Source organism: Canis lupus, chromosome 30 (genome assembly GCF_011100685.1).
Source record: "Canis lupus familiaris isolate Mischka breed German Shepherd chromosome 30, alternate assembly UU_Cfam_GSD_1.0, whole genome shotgun sequence".
NCBI lineage: Eukaryota > Metazoa > Chordata > Mammalia > Carnivora > Canidae > Canis > Canis lupus.
In genome coordinates, this window is record NC_049251.1 from 3,412,920 (window position 1) to 3,434,302 (window position 21,383).

At 39.2% G+C, this 21,383-nt stretch overlaps 1 protein-coding gene and 1 pseudogene across 9 annotated transcripts in view; both read right to left on the reverse strand.

Moving 5' to 3' along the window:
- The window catches only part of DPH6 (diphthamine biosynthesis 6), a 195,285-nt gene extending 184,254 nt beyond the window's left edge, over positions 1 to 11,031 (reverse strand). For 4 of the 9 annotated variants that reach the window (XR_005381426.1, XM_038579974.1, XM_038579975.1 and 1 more), the window contains exons 1-2: positions 10,956 to 11,031; positions 7,550 to 7,644 (exon numbers count right to left, since the gene is read on the reverse strand). Coding sequence is in view for 5 of the 9 variants with exons in the window: in XM_038579974.1 (XP_038435902.1) it covers positions 7,550 to 7,644; positions 10,956 to 10,978 (118 nt within the window). In the remaining 4 variants the exon portion in view is untranslated. Of the gene's footprint in view, positions 1 to 7,549; positions 7,645 to 8,569; positions 8,848 to 9,124; positions 9,173 to 10,540; positions 10,715 to 10,955 lie in introns of those variants that run through there. The other 5 variants (XR_005381427.1, XM_038579976.1, XR_005381428.1 and 2 more) reach the window with 4 other exon arrangements.
- A 6,266-nt stretch (positions 11,032 to 17,297) lies between these two features.
- LOC100687186 lies at positions 17,298 to 19,521 on the reverse strand (annotated as a pseudogene).
- Between the last annotated feature and the right edge of the window lie 1,862 nt (positions 19,522 to 21,383).

The window sequence follows — 21,383 nt, forward strand, 5'->3', positions numbered from 1 at the left end:
AACTAAAGGAGTTTACCACCACTAAGCTGGCCTTACAAGAAATTTTAAAGGGATTTCTTTAGAGTATAAAGAAAAGGTACTATCTAATAACTAGAAAACATATGGAAGTAAAAATCTAATGGGTTAAGGCAAATATGTAGTAAAGGTAGTGAATTAACCACTTAGAAGATCAGTTTAAAGGTTAAAGAGCAAAAGTAGAAAAATTAACTGTAATTACATTAGTCAATTAAGGGATATACAAAATTAAAAGATCTACAATATAATATTAAAAACATAAAATGTGGGGGAGGGAATGTAGCTTTTAGAATATACTCAAAGTTGCTATCAACTTAAAACAGACTGCTATATATAGACTATTATGTATATATGAACCTCATGGCAACCCAAAACCAAAACCTACAATAGGTACACAAAAGATAGTAAGAAAGAAATAAACATAACACTAAAAAAAGGCATTAAACCAGACTGGAAAACAGCAAGAAAAGAAAAAAGTAACAGAGAGAAACTACAAAAAGATAGGAAACTTAACAAAATGACAATAAGTCATATACCTATCAATAATTACTTTAAATGTAAATGGACCACATTGTATAATCAAAAGACCCAGTATGACTGAATGGATTAAAAAAATATAGGGCAGCCCGGGTGGCTCAGCAGTTTAGCATCACCTTCAGCGCAGGGCATGATCCTGGGGACCCAGTATCGAGTCCCACGTTGGGCTCCCTGCATGGAGCCTGCTTCTCTCTCTGCCTGTGTCTCTGCCTCTCTCTCGCTCTCTCTCTCTCATGAATAAATAAATAAAATCTAAAAAAAAATAAAAAAACACAAGATTCATCTATATGTTGCCTAAAAGAGACTAACTTTAGATCTTAGGACACACAAAGACTGAAAGTAAAGTGACAGAAAAGATATTCCATACAAATGGAAACATAAAGAAAAGTGGTACTGCTATACTTGTATCTGACAAAACAGACTTTAAAACAAAGACTATAACAAAAGACAATGAACATCATACAATGATTAAAGTGTCAATCCAAAAAGATGATAGAAAATTTGTAAATATTTATGTACCAACAGAAGCACCTAAATACCTAAATACTACCAGATCAAATATTACCAGACCAAAAGGAGAAATTAACAGCAATACAATAATGGTGGAGAACTTTAATACCTCCACTTATAACAATAAATAGATTATCCACAGAGAAAAATCAACAAGGAAGCATCAGCCTTAAATGACACAACAGACAAGATGGATTTGATAGATTCATACAGAGCATCCCATCCAAAAGCAGAATACACACATTCTTCTCAAGTACATATGGAACATTCTCCAGGATAGATCACATGTTAGACTACAAAAAATCTCAATAAATTTAACAAGTCTGAAATAATATCAAGCATCTTCTCTGACTACAATGGTATGAAAACGAGAAATCGATTACAAAAAGAAAACTGGAAAAATCACAAGTACGTGGAGATTAAACAACATATTACTGTACTAATGGGTCAATAAAGATGTCAAAGGGATAAGTCAAAAAATACCTTGAGACAAATAAAAATGGAAATACAACAATAACAATCCAACATCTATGAGATGCAGCAAAAGCAGCTAGTAGAGGGTAGTTCATAGCAATACAGGCCTACCTCAAGAACAAGACAGATCTCAAATAGACTACCTAACTTAACATCTAAAGAACTAGAAAAAGAATAAACAAAGGCCAAAGTTAGTAGAAATAAGGAAACAATAAAGAGTAGAGCGTAAATAAATGAAATATAGACTAATAAGACAAAAGAGAAGATCAATGAAATTATCTTGGAAAAGGTAAACAAAACTGACAAAACTTTAGCTAGATTCAGCAACAAAATAAGAGGTCTTCTTATAAATAAAATCAGAAATGAAAGAAGACATGTTACAACTGATGTCACAGAAATACAAAGAATCATAAGAGTTACTAAGCACAATTATATGCCAACAAATTGGGCAATGTAGAAGAAATGGATAAATTTTTAGAAACATACAGTCTTCCAAGACTGAATCATGAAGAAATAGAAAATCTGAAGACCCTGATAAATAGGTAAGGAGATTGAATGAGGAATAAAAAATGTCCCACAAACAAAAGTCCAGGACCAAATGTTTGGTAGTAAATTCTACCAAACATTCAAAAAAGATTTTATACTTATCCTTCTCAAATTTCTTCAAAAAACTTAAGAACACTTCCAAGCTCATTTTACAAGGCCAGCTTTACCCTGACAACAAACCATAGTAAAATTGCACAAAACAAAAAACAATAAGCCAAATACCCCTAATGAACATAGATGCAAAAATCTTCAACAAAATATTAGCCAAATGAATTCAACAATACATTAAAAGGAACATATGCTATGATCAAGTGGGATTTACTCCAGGGTAGTAAGATGGTTCAATATCTGGACATCAATTAACACGATGCATCATATGAACAAATGAAGAATAAAAATCATATGATCACCTCAACAGATGCAAAAAAAAAAAAAAAGTTTGACAAGATCTGGCATCCATTTACTATAAAACTTCTCAGCAAAATGGATATAGAGGGAATGTACCTCAACATAATAAAGGCTATATATGACAAGACAACAGCTGACATCACACTCAATGGTAAGGAGTTGAAAGCTTTTCCTCTAGGATTGGAATAAGACAATGACATCCACTCTCATCACTTTTATAAAAAGTTGTTATTTATTTGAGAGAGAGAGAGAGAGAGACATTGTGTGTGTGTGAGTGGGGAAAGGGGCAGAGACAGAAAATCTCAAGCAGACTCATGCTGAACACAGGGCCCATCACGGGGCTTGATCCCACCACCCATGAGATCATGACCTAAGCCAAAATCAAGACTTGGATGCTTAACTAACTGAGCCACTCAGTTGCCTCCCCACTCTCATCACTTTTACTCAACACAGAACTGGAAGCCATGGTCACAGCAATTAAGCAAGAACAACAACAACAACAATCCACATTAGGAAGAAGTAAAACTGTCACAATTTGCAGATGACATGATACTACATACATAAAACCCTACAGACTCTGCAAAAAAAAAAAACTATTAGAACTAATGAATGAATTCAGAAAAGTTGCAGGATACAAAATGAGTATACAAAAACCTGTCACATTTTTATACACTAATGACAAGCCACCTGAAAGAGAAATTAAGAAAACAATTCCATTTACAATTGCATCAAAAATAAAATACCTAGGAATAAATCTAACCAGGAGGTGAAAGGCCTGCACACTGAAAACTATAAAGATATTGGTGAAAGAAACTGAAGAGGACACAAATAAATGGAAAGATATTTCATGCTCATGGGCTGGAAGAATTAACATAGTTAAGATGTCCATACTACCCAAAGCAATCTATAGATTCAATGCAATCCCTATCAAAATTCCCATGACATTTTTCACAGAACTAGACCAAATAATTAAAAAATTTATATGGGGGCAGCCCTGGTGGCCCAGTGGTTTAGCGCCACCTTTGGCCCGGGGTGTGATCCTGGAGACCCTGGATCGAGTCCCACATCGGGCTCCCTGCATGGAGCCTGCTTCTCCCTCTGCCTGTGTCTCTGCCTCTCTCTATCTCTCTGTCATTAATAAATAAATAAAATCTTAAAAAAAATTTATATGGAACCACAAAAGATCCTGAATGGCCAAACCAACCTTGAGAAAGAAGAACAAACAAGGAGGTATCATGCTCCTTGATATCAAACTATACAACAATGCTATAGTAATCAAAACAATATGGTACTGGCATAAAAACAGACACACAGATCAGTGAATAGTGAGCCCACAAATACACCCACACATCTATGGTCACTTACTTTACTGCAAAGAAGCCAAGAATATACATTGGGGAAAGGACAGTCTCTTCAAAAAATGGTGTTGAAAAAGCTAGACAGCCGTCAGGTATTTGTTTCAAAGAAAATATCTAGGAAATGCTGTGATGGGATAATGCTTAATGACACAGAAGATGTTCATAATATGTTAGTAAGTTAAAAAAAGAATACTAAAACAAAAAAAAAGACAATTTGTTTGACATATATGTCTGGATACATGTATGGATGCATATATGCCAAGAATATCCAGTGAAGGTATGAAGAATAACGCATAAAAATGGATGAAAAACTGCTATTTTAAAAGCCCTTTAGTAATCAAAACCATCACTATATGCCATCACATTTTAGCCCACCAGCTCTGAACCCGATGCACACAGCAGACTGGCTTCCACATACTCACATTATTACTACATATCTGTCTACTCCTGGTCACAGGAGGAAGTAGAGATATAGCCAAAGTCATCTAATAACTTTTCAGCTTATCTTTACCTCAGATTTACACTGGATCTTTAATTAAATGTATCAGTTTTACAGAATATTGATACAACTGAATTAATCTATTTAAAGAATTGAGCTGCTCAGCAAGAAACTTCTTGAGAAGTTCCTTTAGCACAATTAAACATTTTAGTGACTGGGGTGCTTGGGTGGCTCAGTCAGTTGATCATCAGACTCTTGATTTCAGCTCCTGTCAGGTCTCAAGGCCCTGTCAGGCTCCACACCTCAGTGGGGTGTCTGCTTGGGATTCTCTCTCTCCCTCTCCCTGCCACTCCCCTCACTCACGTGCTCTCAGTCTCTCTCTCTCATTCTCTCTCTCTCGGATAAATAAGACTTTAAAAAAACAACAACAGCAGTAGTATATTACTGACTTCAAACACCTAGAAAACAATCTTCCTTTAAGGCTCCATTTAGTCCTAACCACAATGTAACTTGTATTAATGGAACTTACATTGCAACAATGGTATGACATCAAATAAAACCAAAGGCTCCACTGTTGCCTGAAGCACCTCAATTAACATGCCACAAAAGTTCTTAGAACAAATTTAAAGAGATGGTTTATGAATTTTATGTCAAGTTCACATTATCCCCAGAGTTGGGAATAAATTCCTTTCCAAACTACCCACTGAAAACCTAGTGCCATGAATTCACTAACCAATTTTATACTGGAGTCCTCTCTACCAGTCATTAGTCATTAAGGTTCCTTTTACAACATGTATGGGTGGGAAAGAAGTCAATCAATGAAACAGTCAATAATCACCCAACTTCCTGCTGACTTTAAATCAAGATTAGCTAAACCCTCTCCATCTACCAACCCACAACCATCCATTGTTTTTCACTACAATTACTATAGTTTCAGTTGATTTTCCAGCTTTTACTTCATAATATTTTAATTCCATTTACTATTGATTTTTTTTCTCATTAATAGTATTCTAAGTAAATGTCTCCATACCATTCTGAGATATAATTTAGAGATACACTTTGCTTATCATTTTACCCACCCTGCCAATGAACCATGAGTACGTGGAAGATTATACATTAATGATTCAGTACAAAGTAACTGTAATAATTCAAGTAGAAAAGCTTAAGACAAGATCAAAATTCCAGGGAGGGAAATTATATCACTGTATGATTATATATTATATAAACTTATGCCTTTTAAGTACCAAGACCTCCCAGATAAAAAGATTAAAAAACCCACTTGCCTGATAAGCTACAAGAAAAAAGAAAATTTTTTTTCTTTTTGCAACAGAACATAAACCAGTAATAAAATTCTGCTTTTTTTATTTTAATAATATAGTAGTTATGGGATAGTTCCCACACACCCATAATCAAGGAGTTTTCTATTTATTTAAAGTCAGAAAAAGGAGGTCATTTTCCAAACACCTCATTTCTAAAATGCTATTTTTATTTATCACTGAAATCCTAGTGCAAAGTCCTAGAGTGTATGTTTACCCCTAACCCCCTAGAAGACCTGTTTTCTATTTCTTCCTATAAAACATTTCTAATCTCTATCTTCCCACTTCAATTCTGGCATTACATAGATCCTAATTATGAAGCAAAGAAAATTCAAATCTCTGGCTGAAATAACTACTCACTCTTCCAGGCCTAACTCTAGTTAGTTCATCATTCATCTGTCCACCAGTAACTGAGTGAATGCCTCTTAGAGGCAAAGAGCTGTTCCAAGTCCTGAGGAACAATTAAAGAAACATACAAGATATGACCTTCTTCTCAAGAATCTTATAAGCAATCTATTTGGGGATAAAAATCAAAGACAAAATAAATAGACAATAACTGTTAAATGATATACAAACAAAATTCAACAGACTGGCAGCCCTGAGGAAGGAAGGAAGGAAGGAAGGAAGGAAGGAAGGAAGGAAGGAAGGAAGGGAGGGAGGGAGGGAGGGAGGGAGGGAGGGAGGGAGGGAGGAAGGGACGGACGGACATATTTAGCACTAAATTCAGATTCAACTAAATTTACTGGATGCTTACTTACTTCATGCCAGAAACTCTAATTAGTGTTTTCACATATACTACTCATTTAATTCATCCTAAAATAACAATAGAGCAAAAGCACAGTCTTGAAAAAAGCTGAGTAAAGGGGGATGATAAAAAGATCTTACTAAAAAAGCCATGTGGAGAAGCAGTATTAAATCAAGGCAAGACAAGTATTAATTTCTCCCTATTATACCTTAACATAGTTAATATCTATAGTTATATGGGTATAATAGAAGAATATAAAATGCAAATTGGTGATTTTTTTTTTAATTCTAATTGGGGGGGCGGGGGGGAAAGTATGGCCAGGTGTGGTGATAGATGTTAACTAAACTTATTGTAATCATTTCACAATATATACAGATACCAAATCATTATGTTGTACAGCTGAAACTAATACAATGCTATGTGTCAATCAGATCTGAAAAAATAAAAGAAATTGTTGAAGGTTGAATCCTAACCTCCATAGTTCAAAATGTGATCTTATTTGAAAATAGGGTCATTGCAGATGTACTTAGTTAAAATGAGATTCTTAGGGTGGACTTTTGATCCAATAGGACTTGTGACCTTATCTATAGAGGAAACCTGGACACAGACAAGGAGACAGGGACGAAAAATTTCTGATGAAAAAAAATTTCACTGGGAAGAAAACTGAAAAATATAGCTTAAATGAGGTCTAAGGATTATTTGTGGATGTCCTTATTATGACAAGCAAATAAAAAGCAGAAATGTGTTTCTTTATGCCTCTTTCAAGTCTGACATGTTTAGCTTACACAAAAGATGGATCATTTACGAATACGTGTCTTACTTTCCAAGCTCCAGAAAGTTGTATCTTATTTAGTGTATGTTGGTTAAAACACTTGGAAATGTGTTGTGAAGGAACAGCATTACATTCTGAAGTAAGGAGATTTAAGGTTTAAGTCTCATCTCTGCAAGTTTGTTCTAGCTATTTACCTTGGACAAATTTATAAAACTATGACTCTCAGTGTTCCTGTCTCATAAATCTCCAGGTGTTCTTATGAAAAATAAAGGATATGTAATCAAAAACAGCAGAGAACCTAACATCTACTTAGGTGCTAAATATGTATTAGCTCCCTTTACATCTTTGCATGTTGCACACAATAGAACGCAATTATGAACTTGGAATTCCAGCCATTTAGAGAACTTCTCAATAAAGGTATACACTTACCCTGGTTTTCAGCTGGTCTCAGATTTGCTAAAGCAACAATTTGATGCCCAGCAACAACGCATTGCATCATATTATAACAGCTATCCTTCCCACCACTAAAAAAGAAATAAAAACATAAATATCAGGTTACTGACCATTATTAAACACAGAATCATTAGATATCAAAATATATCTGTTCAATTTTTCAGAATACTTGAGGGACTGTTACACAATTAAAATAAAAAAAAAAAACACATATAATTTCCATAGCCTAAGCAAACTGAGCAAATGAATCTGAATGTCTAAGGTCACTACTCACAAGAGATATGTGCCATTATAACAAAGATCATTCCAAACAAAATATGATAACTCTTTGGTTTATAATAGTGGCTTTCCTTTATATACAAAGTGCTTTGAAAATTTAAAAAAATATCTAATTTTAAATTTTAGCTAAACAAGTATTGCATATATTCCTTAGATGAGATCCTCTATGGAAAAGTAGGAAAAACAACTCTTCTGTTCTACTAGAAGAAATCTAAAAATTTGCTACCATCACCAACTTAAAGGCCCAGATTAAAGATTTGAGATCCAATCTAATGACAAATCTGATGTACTTGGTGGGTTCACATTCTGCACAGATAGAAAACAAAATGCTGAATTACACTGATGAAGTTAAACATCAGTCCCATCAGGACTTCAGCCGTCACTATATATATGATGGCAGGATAAAGCTTGAGCCTTAGAGCTAATAAACAGACTGAAAGAAACTTCTAAATTCTAGGACCAAATCTACTGAAGGTAGGGCCAGATCACTTAGTCAAGAGAAGTAGTTTCAACTATAACAAGATTGAATGGCAACCTTTATGCCAAGTTCATCTATAACAAGGTTGAAGGGCAACCTCTATTTTGATTTAAATTGGGAATTTAATTCTATTGCTTCTCTCTATACATGTTTCTTCCTTTATTTTATCATTGCCTCTCTGTTTCCTCCTCCTGTCCCATTCTTTCTAATCTTTACCTAAAATCTGCAAGTGTACGTACCTCCAGGCAACGGTCAGACATATTCACAGCCTAAGAAACTTTTCAGAAGACACTGCTTGTCTCTTCTGAAAGGGCCAGAAGCTGGCCCTTTTTGCCTTTTACTTTAGTTCCGGACATTTATCTGCCTCTACTACATTCCAATCAGAAACTGTCATTCCAGAACTTCTCGTGGGGAGACCGCAAGAGGCATAGTGAAGTTATACATCATGCTCCCTTTCCTCAGACTCTGATATTTCCTTAATATGTCTTCCACAACTTCGCCTATTTGAACTTCACTCTATTTTCTCAGGACAAAAAAAAAATAAAAAATTAACTAATTCTTTAGACTATTTAGAATATTTAAAGAGTATACAACCATTACTCTAATTCTTTAGAATATTAAAGATTAAAGGGTATACATCCACAACCAGAACTTAGCTTTATAATTCATTTGAAAATATGTCAAAATTTCAAATATGGTATTAAAACTGTATTTCCCAAAGTGTGTTCTATGGAACACTACTGTCCAACAAATACTGTAAGAACAAAAGGTTTGGGAAATGCTGAGCAACTTACCTCTCAGAACATTACGAAGTACATAAGCAATATGTTGGGTGAGAAGTCCTACAAAATATCGGAATTTTAGTTCCCAACTCTGGTGTAATATGCAAAGTTACTCAGTGTGCTTAGGTACATGCTTCATTATAAAACTAGAGAATGGTTTAATCTTCAAGGACTCATTCAACTATAAAATTGAATAATTCAACCTTTTGTGTTATTAGGGAGAATAATGTTATTTCTGTGCTAGAGATATGTGAGAATCTTGGTTTCACTTATTCTTTAAAGCACACAAACATATTCCATCTCCCATTTTAGTACACACACAAGATATATTAGAAGTGGATTCACTGTATTTAAGTTCAAATTCATATATATTCAAGAGTATATTCATATAAATGTATATATTATATAGGCACTCACATTCATATTTAAAAATTGTTATAGATTCATACTCACAGCATGTCTCCTAACATTAATACAGATCTTACAGTTCAGCAAGAATTTTCCAGCATTGCCATTTTTAAGTGACTTGCTTTTTTTATCATGAGTAATATATGCACATTACTGAATATTCACTATAATGGACTACAGCAATCTCCTATCCTTCCTTCAAAGATCTGAATCTTCAGCTGGTGTGTCTTACTTCAACCGCTCGACTTTTGGCAAATTGCGTATGGTGTGAATTACTTATTGCCTGGGCTACTTTTATTATTGTCTATTTTATCAAATAAAGACCACAGGGGTCAGAAACAGAAGAAATTTACTGAATAACAATTTTGACGTTACAGAGTCCAAAAAATGGTACTGAAATAAAATAAATCGGAATATTCCAGTCACTGCAGAAGGCACTGGAATGTCACATCCAGAGTTCTTACTAGGCCACTATGGTCAGCCAGTGTCAATTCACCAGGACACTGAACAGAAACGTTCACGGACTCTCCAACGTGCTTTCGGAAGCAAACACGGCTGTGGCCTATCTCAGATCCTCCATACAGGTCCAAATCTCATTACATAAATGTGCAAGTACTGCAGCCTAAATTCTTTTTAATGTCACCATATTTGCTTCTGCTTCACTTTACAGATTGCATGTGGAAACATTTAAAGTAGCCTGTCTTTGGTTATCTGAGGACTGACTTTAGACACCCCAATACGGGGACTGTGAGACTTCAACCTTCTTTCGGAATAGACCAGGGCCAATCTAAAAGCACTTAAAGTTGTCTGTAGCAAATGCAACTGGATTTAGGCTAAAAGGGATACAAGCCCATCTCCATCCCGAGGGAAGAGACCCCTTTCCTGTACTGAGCCCCAAGGCACCACACAGCTTGGTCCTAAGCAACCCCGACGCGGGTGGGGGGGTGGGGGGGTGGGGCTACTCAGAGCTGCGGGAAGTAGGTGGACCCGGAGGCAGCGCAGAACGACGGAAGGACCCACGGGCGGGGCTGCGGGGAGTGAAGCCGCGGCTCTCTAGCGTCATTGCCCGGCACACTTTTTAAGAACGCGACCCCGAGCCGGGGCAGAGTCGTGCCACCGGCGCTCGGGCAGGAGACCCTGCCAGCACCGGGCCTTGACGCCGCCGCCGCCGCCCGGCCGGCTCCGAGGCTGAGGCCCGACCACCCGAGAGGCGGGGCCGGGCCGGCGGGGAGGAGCGCGAGCGCGGGGCCGGCCGCGAGCCACGCCCGGCGGGGGACAGCCCCACGACCCCGTCTCTCCCCGCAGGCCCCGACGCGCCGCCCCGCACAGTCGCTCATCCACGCGGCCGAAAGCGGGGGCCGCAGCCGCCACCGACGAGCAGGAGAGGACGGGAGGCGGGCAGGGGCGCAGGCAGGCCGCTGCGGCGCCGCGTTACCTGATCAGAGCAGCGACCCTCATGCCGGGCGCAGTGCGCGTGCGTGCGGCGGGCGCGGCGCGGCGCGGGCGGGGGCGGGGGCGGGGGCGGGGCCGCGGGGTGGTCGCCGCGCCGCCGTGACGCGCCCGGGGCCTCGCGCGGGCGGCCGCCTCGCCGCCTGTCCGCCTCGCCGCCTGTCCGCCTCGCCGCCTGTCCGCCGCCCCGCCCCGCGCCGCCCCGCCCCGCGCCGCCCCCCGCGCGGCCGCCTGCGGGACTCCTGGGCGCGGCGCGGCTCCGCATCGCCCTCTTGTCCCTGCGACGGCGACCTCCTGGCCTGGCCGGGGAGGCTGCCTGGGCGCGGCCTGACCACCTAAGTGGGGGCCCTGAAGCCGCCCGGGGAGGGGCACGGGCGGCGGCGGCGGCGGCGGCGTCTGCCCCTGCCCCTGCCCCTGCCCCTGCCCCGGGAGGAGGACGTCCCGCCTTACGCGCGCTCACACCGAAGCCCTTTGAACCTGCAGGGGGACAAGAAGTTGGCCTTTCCTTCCTGGGCCACCTGCAGGAAACTCACGGCACCTGTAGTGTCTCGTTTGTTTGGTTTGACCTTACTGGCTTCCGTGCGGCAGACCGCAGCCTGGACCTAGCCGCCTGGCCGCGAAGCTCCCTCCGATTTGGGCCTTACGCGTGGTGCGGCAGCCGGGAAGCCGGGAAGCCGGAGAAGGCCCCTCGGAGGACACTGGCCTTGCAGAAGGAAACGCCAGCCTCCAGTGACGCGCTGGGCCTTTGTTGGAGGCCTCTCCTGCACCAGGCGCTGACTGGGCTCTGGGACACATCCGTGAATAAAACGGGGATCCCCATCCTCCTGGCGCCTACGTCGGGTGGGTAGAGCAGACAACATGCGGGTTAAAAGAGAAGTTCTTCGGGACGTTAGAAAAGGGATAAGTGGCATGAAAAACGAAGTAGAGACGGAAAGCATTCAGGAAGTGGGGAGGACTCGGAGTAGGGGGAAAGGCAAGCTAGGACCTGCTGGGAAGGTGGGAATCAGCCAACCTAAAAGAGGACAGTTAGCTGTGGGCGACTAGGCTGCGCCCCAGGCAGGAGGAAAAGCTAGAGCCAAGCAAGGCCCTGCACCTGTTACGTGTTGGTGCCGGAGCAGGGCCGGCGGGTGTGGTGGGAGCAGAGCGAACAAGGCAGGAGGCCGGAGATGGGGTTCATGTGATGGAGGGACGAGGAAGATCACATAGGGTCTTGTAGGACACAAAGAACTGCTTTTTATTTTGAGTGAAGTCAGTGACCACCACAGGGTTTTGAACAGAGAAGTACGACTTGACGCTTTAAAAAGACTATACCGATTAGGAGGCTACTGCAGTAGTGAGGAGGTATATGATGGAGCCTGGAACCAGGATGGTGCGAGTCCATTCGGTGAGAAGGAGGAGAAGCCCAGGTCTCTCTTCAAGGTAGAGTCGATTGAGTTGGATGGATTCGATACGGGATGTGAGAGAAAGCAAACCATGAAGGATGATACCAATCTCATGAATTAAACATGTAAGAAATTTAAAACTATGCCCAGTACTATAATATTCTCATTAACTCCAGTGACTACAGTGGTGACTGCGCATACCAGTTTCAGCATCCAAAATGATGCATTTTTTAAATTACACATTTGTGGATGTTCACCAAATGAGTCAAGTATTGAAAGAGTTTGCAGTCTAGTTGGGATATAAGACAAATAAGTACATCAGATATTCACACTGCAAGATGGCATATTTTGAAAGTAACAAGTTCTGTAATGCATATGACAGGAGCCCCCGAGTTGAACCCAACAGGTAAATGCTAGAATGAGGACAGGTTTGAAAGATTGACAGCAATGAGCAGCGGGAACAGTTGGACCTCACAAAGGTAGCAAGATAGGAGGAGTTCAGAGCATGTCACCTCAAAATACGCTGCTTCGACATACTGATTATTTTGTACTAAATGCACCTGAGAAGCAGTAGATGTAGGAAGGGCACTCTGACCCTCCTTTTTTTAATTCCTGAAAGCAGGGAATAAAACTCCCTTATAGTAGGTCCCCTCCCTGAACCTGGAATAAAGAAGATATTCTTATTGCTGGAAAAAAGGAATTGAGGAATGGATGTGATAATGACCTAAACATTTATTCCTGAGGGGTCATAGACTTGAGTCATCATACCCTTCTTAGTCTGCAGTTACTGCATGTGTCCATTCACAGTTACCATTGGGCAAGGGCATCCCAAGGGGCATCCAAGTGGATGACCTGGGCTCCATATGTATTCTTTCTCTCTACTGTGTGAAAGGAGCCCCATCTCTTTTCACTAATGAGTCAATTATCCTTGGTTGCTGGCCCCTAGGTGCAAAGGGTTAAAAGTCCCCTATTACAAAATATCTCATATTTCAGTAGATCACTATTGTGCCCCCTGGCAAGAAAGAAAACCTCGAGGACTAGGATTTCTAACTCTGCTCAGCCCAGAGTTGTGGGAGGTGAAGCAGAGTGTTCCCCGTGGGTTATTGGGAGTGATTGTAAATGAGACCATCCGGCTTTCACCACTTGGTTGCCAGATCCATATATTTTTCCTATTAGAAACATAGTGCCATACAGAGATCTCTGATTTAGTGCCTATGCTATATACGGAGGGATTACGCACCATCATTGTCGAGTATTGTCTTTGAACAGCTGATTTAGCTGATATACTTTAGTACCCTTTCCAGTACTGTATGACGGTAGTTTCATAGTACACGGTTGCAGTAGTACAGTTTATGATGTAACAATTGGATCTCATAGATATGGGGCCACTTCTATACTTCATTCTCTGTGAATTTGGTATTTTTATGAATGTTGTGCTATATAGGATTCTGTGCCTATAGAGTTAGCACTTCTAGCCCAGGTTTGGGAGACCAGAAAAGCCAGTTCGCATCCCTTCTGTGTTCAATCCGGGAGGCATGGAGTGCTGTGAACTCCACAGTGGATCTGAAAGTATGGCAGTTGAAAGGTGTCAGTCATGTGTGCTTCCCGCAGGCAGGTGTTTTTGCAAGGGTATCTGAGTGGTTCACCCCCATGGCCACCACACTGATACAAAATGACTTTCACAGAATCACATGATGAGGAGCAGGAATGTTTACCCTACCTGTTTCACATTGTGTCCTGTTGGAGTTAGAAAGGTAGAATGAAGAGTTCTTTAAAACTTAGAATAGTATTTGAAGGAGAGTCAATCTGAGGTTGTAAAAAATCTAAATAATAAACAATAGTATTTTAAAAGAAATGCTTTCATTAAATCAAAACAAATATATTCATCCTGAATATAGTAGCATACTAATACTGAATCCTGACAGTGTCTTTAAGAGGACTCATAAGTTAATAGGGAAAACTTATTTTTGATTAGTAATATCCATTTGCCTAGAAGTATTTTGCTCAAACTTCAAGAAAAGTTGGTTTAGCAAAACCTCTATATGCAGAGTGTTATATATGGATAATATAAAGGTTACTGCAGCCCAGTCAATGTTAACAAGTTAATAGATTTTATATCCATATGAAGTGATTCCTTTTATTGTATCCTGAAATGACTTGCCCAACATATACATTTTAAAGGCATTGTGAGGGGATCCCTGGGTGGCTCAGCGCCTTGGCGCCTGCCTTTGGACCGAGGCGTGATCCTGGAGTCTCAGGATCGAGTCCCGCGTCAGGCTCCAGGAGCCTGCTTTTCTCCCTCTGACTGTGTCTCTGCCTCTCTCTCTCTCTCTCTCTCTTTCTCTCTCTCTCTGTCTTTCATTAAAAAATAAAAAAAAATAAGGCATTGTGAGCTCACTTCCTGCAGTCTCAAACTCTAACTTATGAATGACTATGGATTAATTTGTATAGCCAACAAAATAGATGAACAGAAAATCAAATTCAAAATAATTTCAATCCCTTGCCAGTTTACTTAAGAGAAACTCTCCATAGCCAAACACTGTTGCTGGTAATAAAAGTTGCAAGCTGTCACTAAATTCTGCTTCCTTGGCAGCACATCTCAGTGATGCACTGATTGATAAAGACTCAGATAATCAAATAAAAAATGCTGCAGGTAGTTATTCTCAGAGTCCTTGAGAGAATTCATGTCTTAAGCCAATACATCTCCCCGAAGTCAAGAGTATATAGGAAGCCATCAGAAGGTTACTTGATAAGAATTTACGGAAAAAAAAAAAAAAAAAAAAAAAAAGAATTAGGTAATATTTGGAGCTTAAATGTAAGGGCATCATTATATGAGTATCTGATCCATCTATATTAGTAATGGCAACTTATATGGGATAGGCTCTCTTGTGTTTTATGTATAGTGATTCATTTAAATATCACAGCAAACCAATGAAGTAAGACACATTTAATTCCCATTTATAGTTGAGGAAACTGAGTAGAAAGATGTTAAACAACCTGCTTATCTTAGTCAGTTTGGGCTGCTTTAAAAAACAATACCATAACCCAGTGGCTTAAACAACAGACCTTTATTTCTTACAGTTCTGGAGGCTGGGAAGTCCAAGCTCAGAATGCCATGTTGGTCAGGTTCTGGTGAGAGCTCTCTTCCTGGTTTGCAGACTGCTGCATCCTTATAGGGTAGAAAGAGTCTCTTCTTATAAATACTAATCCCATTAATGAGGGCTCAATGTCATGACCTACTTACCTCCTAAAGGCTCCTACCTCTATATACCATCACATTGAGTTTTAGGTCTTCAACATCAGTCCATAGCACTGCCCAAAGTCCTACAGGGAGTAAGTGGCAGAACCAGATTTCAAACCCAGGCAGTCTAGCTCTGAAGTCTATGCCCTTAACTTCTATACTGTATTGGCCACCAAAATAGTCAGCTGGGTATTTGGCTAAAATATCCTATTTCCAATATGTTTGGAAGGACAATGTCATGATTCACCTGCCGAATCTACTTTTCCTATGCTTCCAAGCTGACCAACCCTTTTTCTGAAAGACACAAATTGTTGTATTAATGAATTAATATATTGTATGAGGTCATTGTTAAAGATTGCAGGCCTGAGAGTCATTCTGTGTCTTTTACATACCTTTTTTATTCATAATTGATAACATCATGTTCAAAAGCTATAGGAGTCAGGCAGGTAATATAAATGAGTAAAGTGGCCATATAAAACAGTACAGGATGGTGAGGACCGTGGCAAACCACTGCTCATTCCTCACTTGTTCCAGTAGAGGTTGGTGGTATAAGATGGTACAGGATGGTGAGGACCATGGCAAACCACTGCTCACTCTTCACTTGGCTCCAGCTGCCCTGAACAAATGTGGACCCAATGTTACCAGACCTTCTGATTTTCCAAGAGCTGACAGAAGTCTTCATTTTAGCTAACTCCTTAAAAAAAAAAATTATTTGAGAGAGAGAGAGAGTATCCACACAAGTGGGGGAAGGGGCAGAGAGAGAAGCAGACTCCCTGCTGAGTGCAGAGCCCATCATAGTCCTTATCCCCAGACCCTGAGATTATGACCTAAGCCAAAGTCAGACACTTACCTGACGACTGAGCCACCCAGGCACCCCAATTAACCCCTTTCCTTTAATGTTAGAAACTAATTTTTAAAATTGTAATCACTTTGCACCCCAAATAAAATATCTGCTAATTATTAATTTTATAATTTAGCTTTAGAGAGCAATCTTTATTCCTTTATTCAACTAGCATTAATTCATGGCCTATTATGTTTATTTATCAAAATTTTAAATTCTTGGGCAGCCCAGGTGGCTCAGTGGTTTGGCACCACCTTCATCCCAGGGCGTGATCCTGGAGACCCGGGATCGAGTCCCATGTCAGGCTCCCTGCATGGAGCCTGCTTCTCCCTCTGCCTGTGTCTCTGCCTCTCTCTCTCTCTCTCTCTGGCTCTCTCATGAATAAATAAATGAAATATCTTTTTTAAAAATGTTTAATTCTTATATAATTTGTTACAGAAATATTTTTGTCTGATATATGTGTAAAAATGTACAAGAATATGCACTGAAACATTTGCAAAATGGAAATCTTATCAGGACAGGGACTTTGTATTATTCATATATAGAACAGTCCTGGAATTGTAGTAGGAACTAAATATATATACATATATATTTATATTTTATTATTTTTTATATATTATATAAAAATATATATTAAAGATGCCTGGTAGCTCAGGGCGTGATCCCAGGATTTGGGACCAAATCCCACATCAGGCTCCCTGCAATGGAGCCTGCTTCTGCCTCTGCCTATGTCTCTGACTCTCTCTCTCTGTCTCTCATGAATAAATAAATCTTTAAATATATATATTTATAAAAAATATAAATATAAAATATAATATATTTAACTTAAATTTCATCAACAGAACAGGATTCATTTTTTTTTTCCAGTTCAAACTCACTTCCCTTTTATTAAAGTCCAAATTACCATTACATGGTTTGGTACTCAATAAAGGAAAACTTGTTCAAATAAGGTAATATGTTATCATCAGTATTTCCAGGTGATTATTTACAATCAAGTAGCATTATGAATAAATCCTTGAGAAGCCCATCCATGGGGTTTACACTTTGTCAAGGTCCAGTTCCTCTGGAGTGGAGATTCCCAGTTCGTTTAAAGTTGGTCTAAGTTCCTGGATGACATAGGGGTAGATTTCCTTACGAGGTCCTGCTTTGTCCTTAACAACCTCTGGGATGCGGGGGCAGCCCGGTGGCTCAGCGGTTTAGCGCCGCCTTCAGCCCAGGACGTGATCATAGTGACCCAGGATTGAGTCCCGCATCGGGCTCCCTGCGTGGAGCCTGCTTCTCCCTCTGCCTGTGTCTCTGCCTTTTCTCTCTCTCTCTCTCTCTCTATCTATCTATCTATCTATCTATCTATCTATCTATCTATCTATCTATCTATTATCTATCTATCTGTGTGTGTGTCTCTCATGAATAAACAAACAAACAAACAAAACCCACAACCTCTAGGATGCGAACTGCACTAGCAAAATCACGTAACTAACTGTCTGCGTGCGGTAAAGCAGCATCAATGATTTTGGGTTCTGGAACCAGATCATAGCCAACAAGTGTGTTCATCCCTTTACGCAATTCCCAGGCATCAATATCTGGCTTGTTGAAGTATGTCACCCAGCGAGCATCAAACTCCTCCTCTGTCTCGTGTGACCCACGGGAGTAGCAGCGAACTGACTGGACAGCGGCGGCAGGGCCTGGCCGGGGCTGGGTACCCGAGGCCTCGCGGGCTGGCGCGGGCGGGCGGCGGCGCCTGTGGCTGCAGCGCGGCGGCAGTGGTGGCGCGCAGTGCGAGGCTGAAGGGAAGCCGGGTGTCAGAACAGGATAAATTATGGTCCTCCACACACTGAAATACTGTGTAACAATTAAAGAAATACGAAACCTTCTTTAGATATATTTTCAGCATAAAAAGCAAATTGCAGATGTTTCTATTTGCACTGAAGGTAAATTAAACATACATACATATGCATATACATATATACACATTATATATAAATGTGTAAGTAGATATAAAAGCCTCTACAAAGTTATATGCCAAACTGTTACAACGATACAAATTCTGATGAAAAAAACAGGAGATGGGACTTCTACTTTTCACTTCATTGACGTCTGTATTGTTTGACTTAGATGAATATATGTGCATTACTTATATATTTAAAAAGACTAAATATTTAGCCCCATTATTAAAGAATGAAATAAAATAACCATGTAATATAATTTCTTAACTTTCAGGTTAGCAAAGATTTAAAAAAAAAATAAAGAAAAACTGAGGAAGATAGATACAAACGTTGGCAAGCACAAGGGGAAAGGAACAGTTTCATGCTCAGTGCAGGAAAAGTAAGTACAGCTGTTAAGCGGGCAATGTGGGACTATACATTATGCATTAAATCTTTAATGTGCATACACTCTAAGCATTCCCATCTCTAGGAATTTATCTTAAGGAAGAAATTGGACAATAATACAGAGGTGTATATACTAAAATGTTCCTTGTGATGCTGTTTATGGCATTAAAAATAGTAAAGGGTGGCATAGTCGGTTGAGCATTTGACTCTTGGTTTCAGCTTAGGTTGTGATCTCTGGGTTGTGAGATTGAGTCCCGCATCGCCGTGCAGAGTCTGCTTGAGATTCTCTCCCCATATCCCTCTGCCCCTCCAGCTGTACTTGCTGTCTCCCTAAAATAAATAAAATCTTTTTTAAAAAAAGAAAACAAAATGAATATCAATAATTAGGAGATTGGTTAAATAAATGTGCCATGGTAAATGTTACTATAGTATACCTACACGGTAGAAGATTATTCAGTCATTATAAGGGTGATGTGTATGCATATTTGTTACTATGTAAATATTAGCATGGGATAAAATATGATAGCATTCACATACAAAAATACATACATATATATACATATACATATACATATACATATACATAGGCATATATGTGGAGACAGTACAGTTAAGTACTTGCACTCTGGAGTCAGACTCCCTCAGTTTGAATGTCAGAACTGCTATTTACTAAACTTTGTAATTTGAGGCAGTTTACTGAAACTTTCTTTTTTTAGTTTTGTTATCTGTAAAATGGGATTAAAATATGACCTACCCCACATTGTTGTTGTAAGGGTTAAATTAAAGAGACCATCATAATCATAGAATCTATTTTTATTTTACATAAAGAGAAATCTGGAAAAGAATCATCAACGTGGTAGTGGTAGTCTTTGGGTGTTAAAATTGAATCTTTTTTTTTTTTTTTTTTTGCTTTCCTATATATACCTTTCTATATTATTTCATTTTCTAAAATTAACATATTTTTGTAAATAGAGTTACTGATGATGGATGAACAGTTGATAGGTAGAATGGAAGGAGGGAAGAGAGGCAGGATACCTGATTGCTTCAGGGTAAGTCTTATAGGTAGCCAATTCTACAATGAAGTTACAGAAAAGTATAGAATCTACTCTTCAGCTGTAGAGATTCCCAAAATCAACTTTGCTATTCATCCAGTGAAGATCAGATTGTAGGGAACTGATGGAAGCTACATGAAACTGCATTCATATGTAGCTACGTATGAAGCTATACACCTTCACACACACTAATAAACCAGAATGGGTATGAGTGAGCTGATTCTTTTGCCAACAGGAAAACACAAATTAGAAATACTCTTTCATTGGAACATTGCTTGATAAATGAAAACTACAATGAGATACCAATACATACTCACAAAAATAACTAATGTTACAAAGACTGGCAATACTAAGTGTTGACGAGGATATGAATCAACTAAAACTTTAATACATTGTTAGTAGGAGTGCAGAAATGGCACAGCCTCTCTGTAAAACAGTTTGACAGCACCCTATAAAGTTAAACACACTGTACCTTATGACCCAGCAATTCCAGTCCTAGGTATTTACTCCAGAGAAATAAATACATATTTCCACGTAAAAAAAAAATGTGTACGTGAATATTCACAACAGCATTATTTATAATAGCTGAAAACCAAAGGAACCCAAATCTCCATTACAGGTGAGTGGATAAACAAATGGTATATTTATATCATGGAATACTGCTCAGAAATGTACACGACAACATGGATGAATTTTAAAAGCATGCTAAGTGAAAGAAGTCAAACACAAGACTGCATTAAGTATGATTTTGTTTATATGGAATTCTAGAAAAGGCAAAGCTACCAGTGATGGAATGGGGATCAGTGTTGCCTGGGGTCAGGGATGAGGAAAGACCTTGAGGAAACTTTAGAATGAAGGTGCTGTTCTACATATTGCTAATAGCAGTAGTTATATGATAGTAAGCAATTACCAAAATTCGTCAAACTATTCACTTAAAATTGGTTAAAAATTTTATATGAAATTAATGTCTTAAATTGTCAGTAAGTTATTGGTAAGGTAGAGCCAGATTTTATTATTCGATAAATGACATTCTATTAATTCACTTTCTCAAAATAAGTATATGTATATATACTATAGGAATTAAACTTTGAAGGAGACTGTAGCCGTTGGTGGGACATCCTTTTCTTTCATTCTTCTTCCCAAACAATGGGGGTTCTGGAATTCTATATCCAAGACATTTTAAGAGTCATTTAAAAGACAAGAGGACTTGTCTTAAATCTGCATTTGTATGGTAAGCATACTCTTATTTAAGTTGTGAGTTTGAGGATCTTATTAGACATTTTAGAGGAGCTAAAGCCTCCAAAACCATCTTTAGTTGCATTTACATTTCCAAATACTGTATTGATTTCAGGCACTAGTCAGCTATAATGTCTGAAAGAAAATTTGCATTAATCATTAATATTATCAGCAACATATTTTAAAACTTTGCCTTAAGGGTAAGATTTTACTTCTGCAGATAGCTATTTCTTCATTGTTCTGTTTTACTATATTCAATTTTGTAGAGAAAGATAATGGTACCGTAATGTTGATTTTATTTCCAAATTCTGACAACCCTTTACAGGTAGACTCTT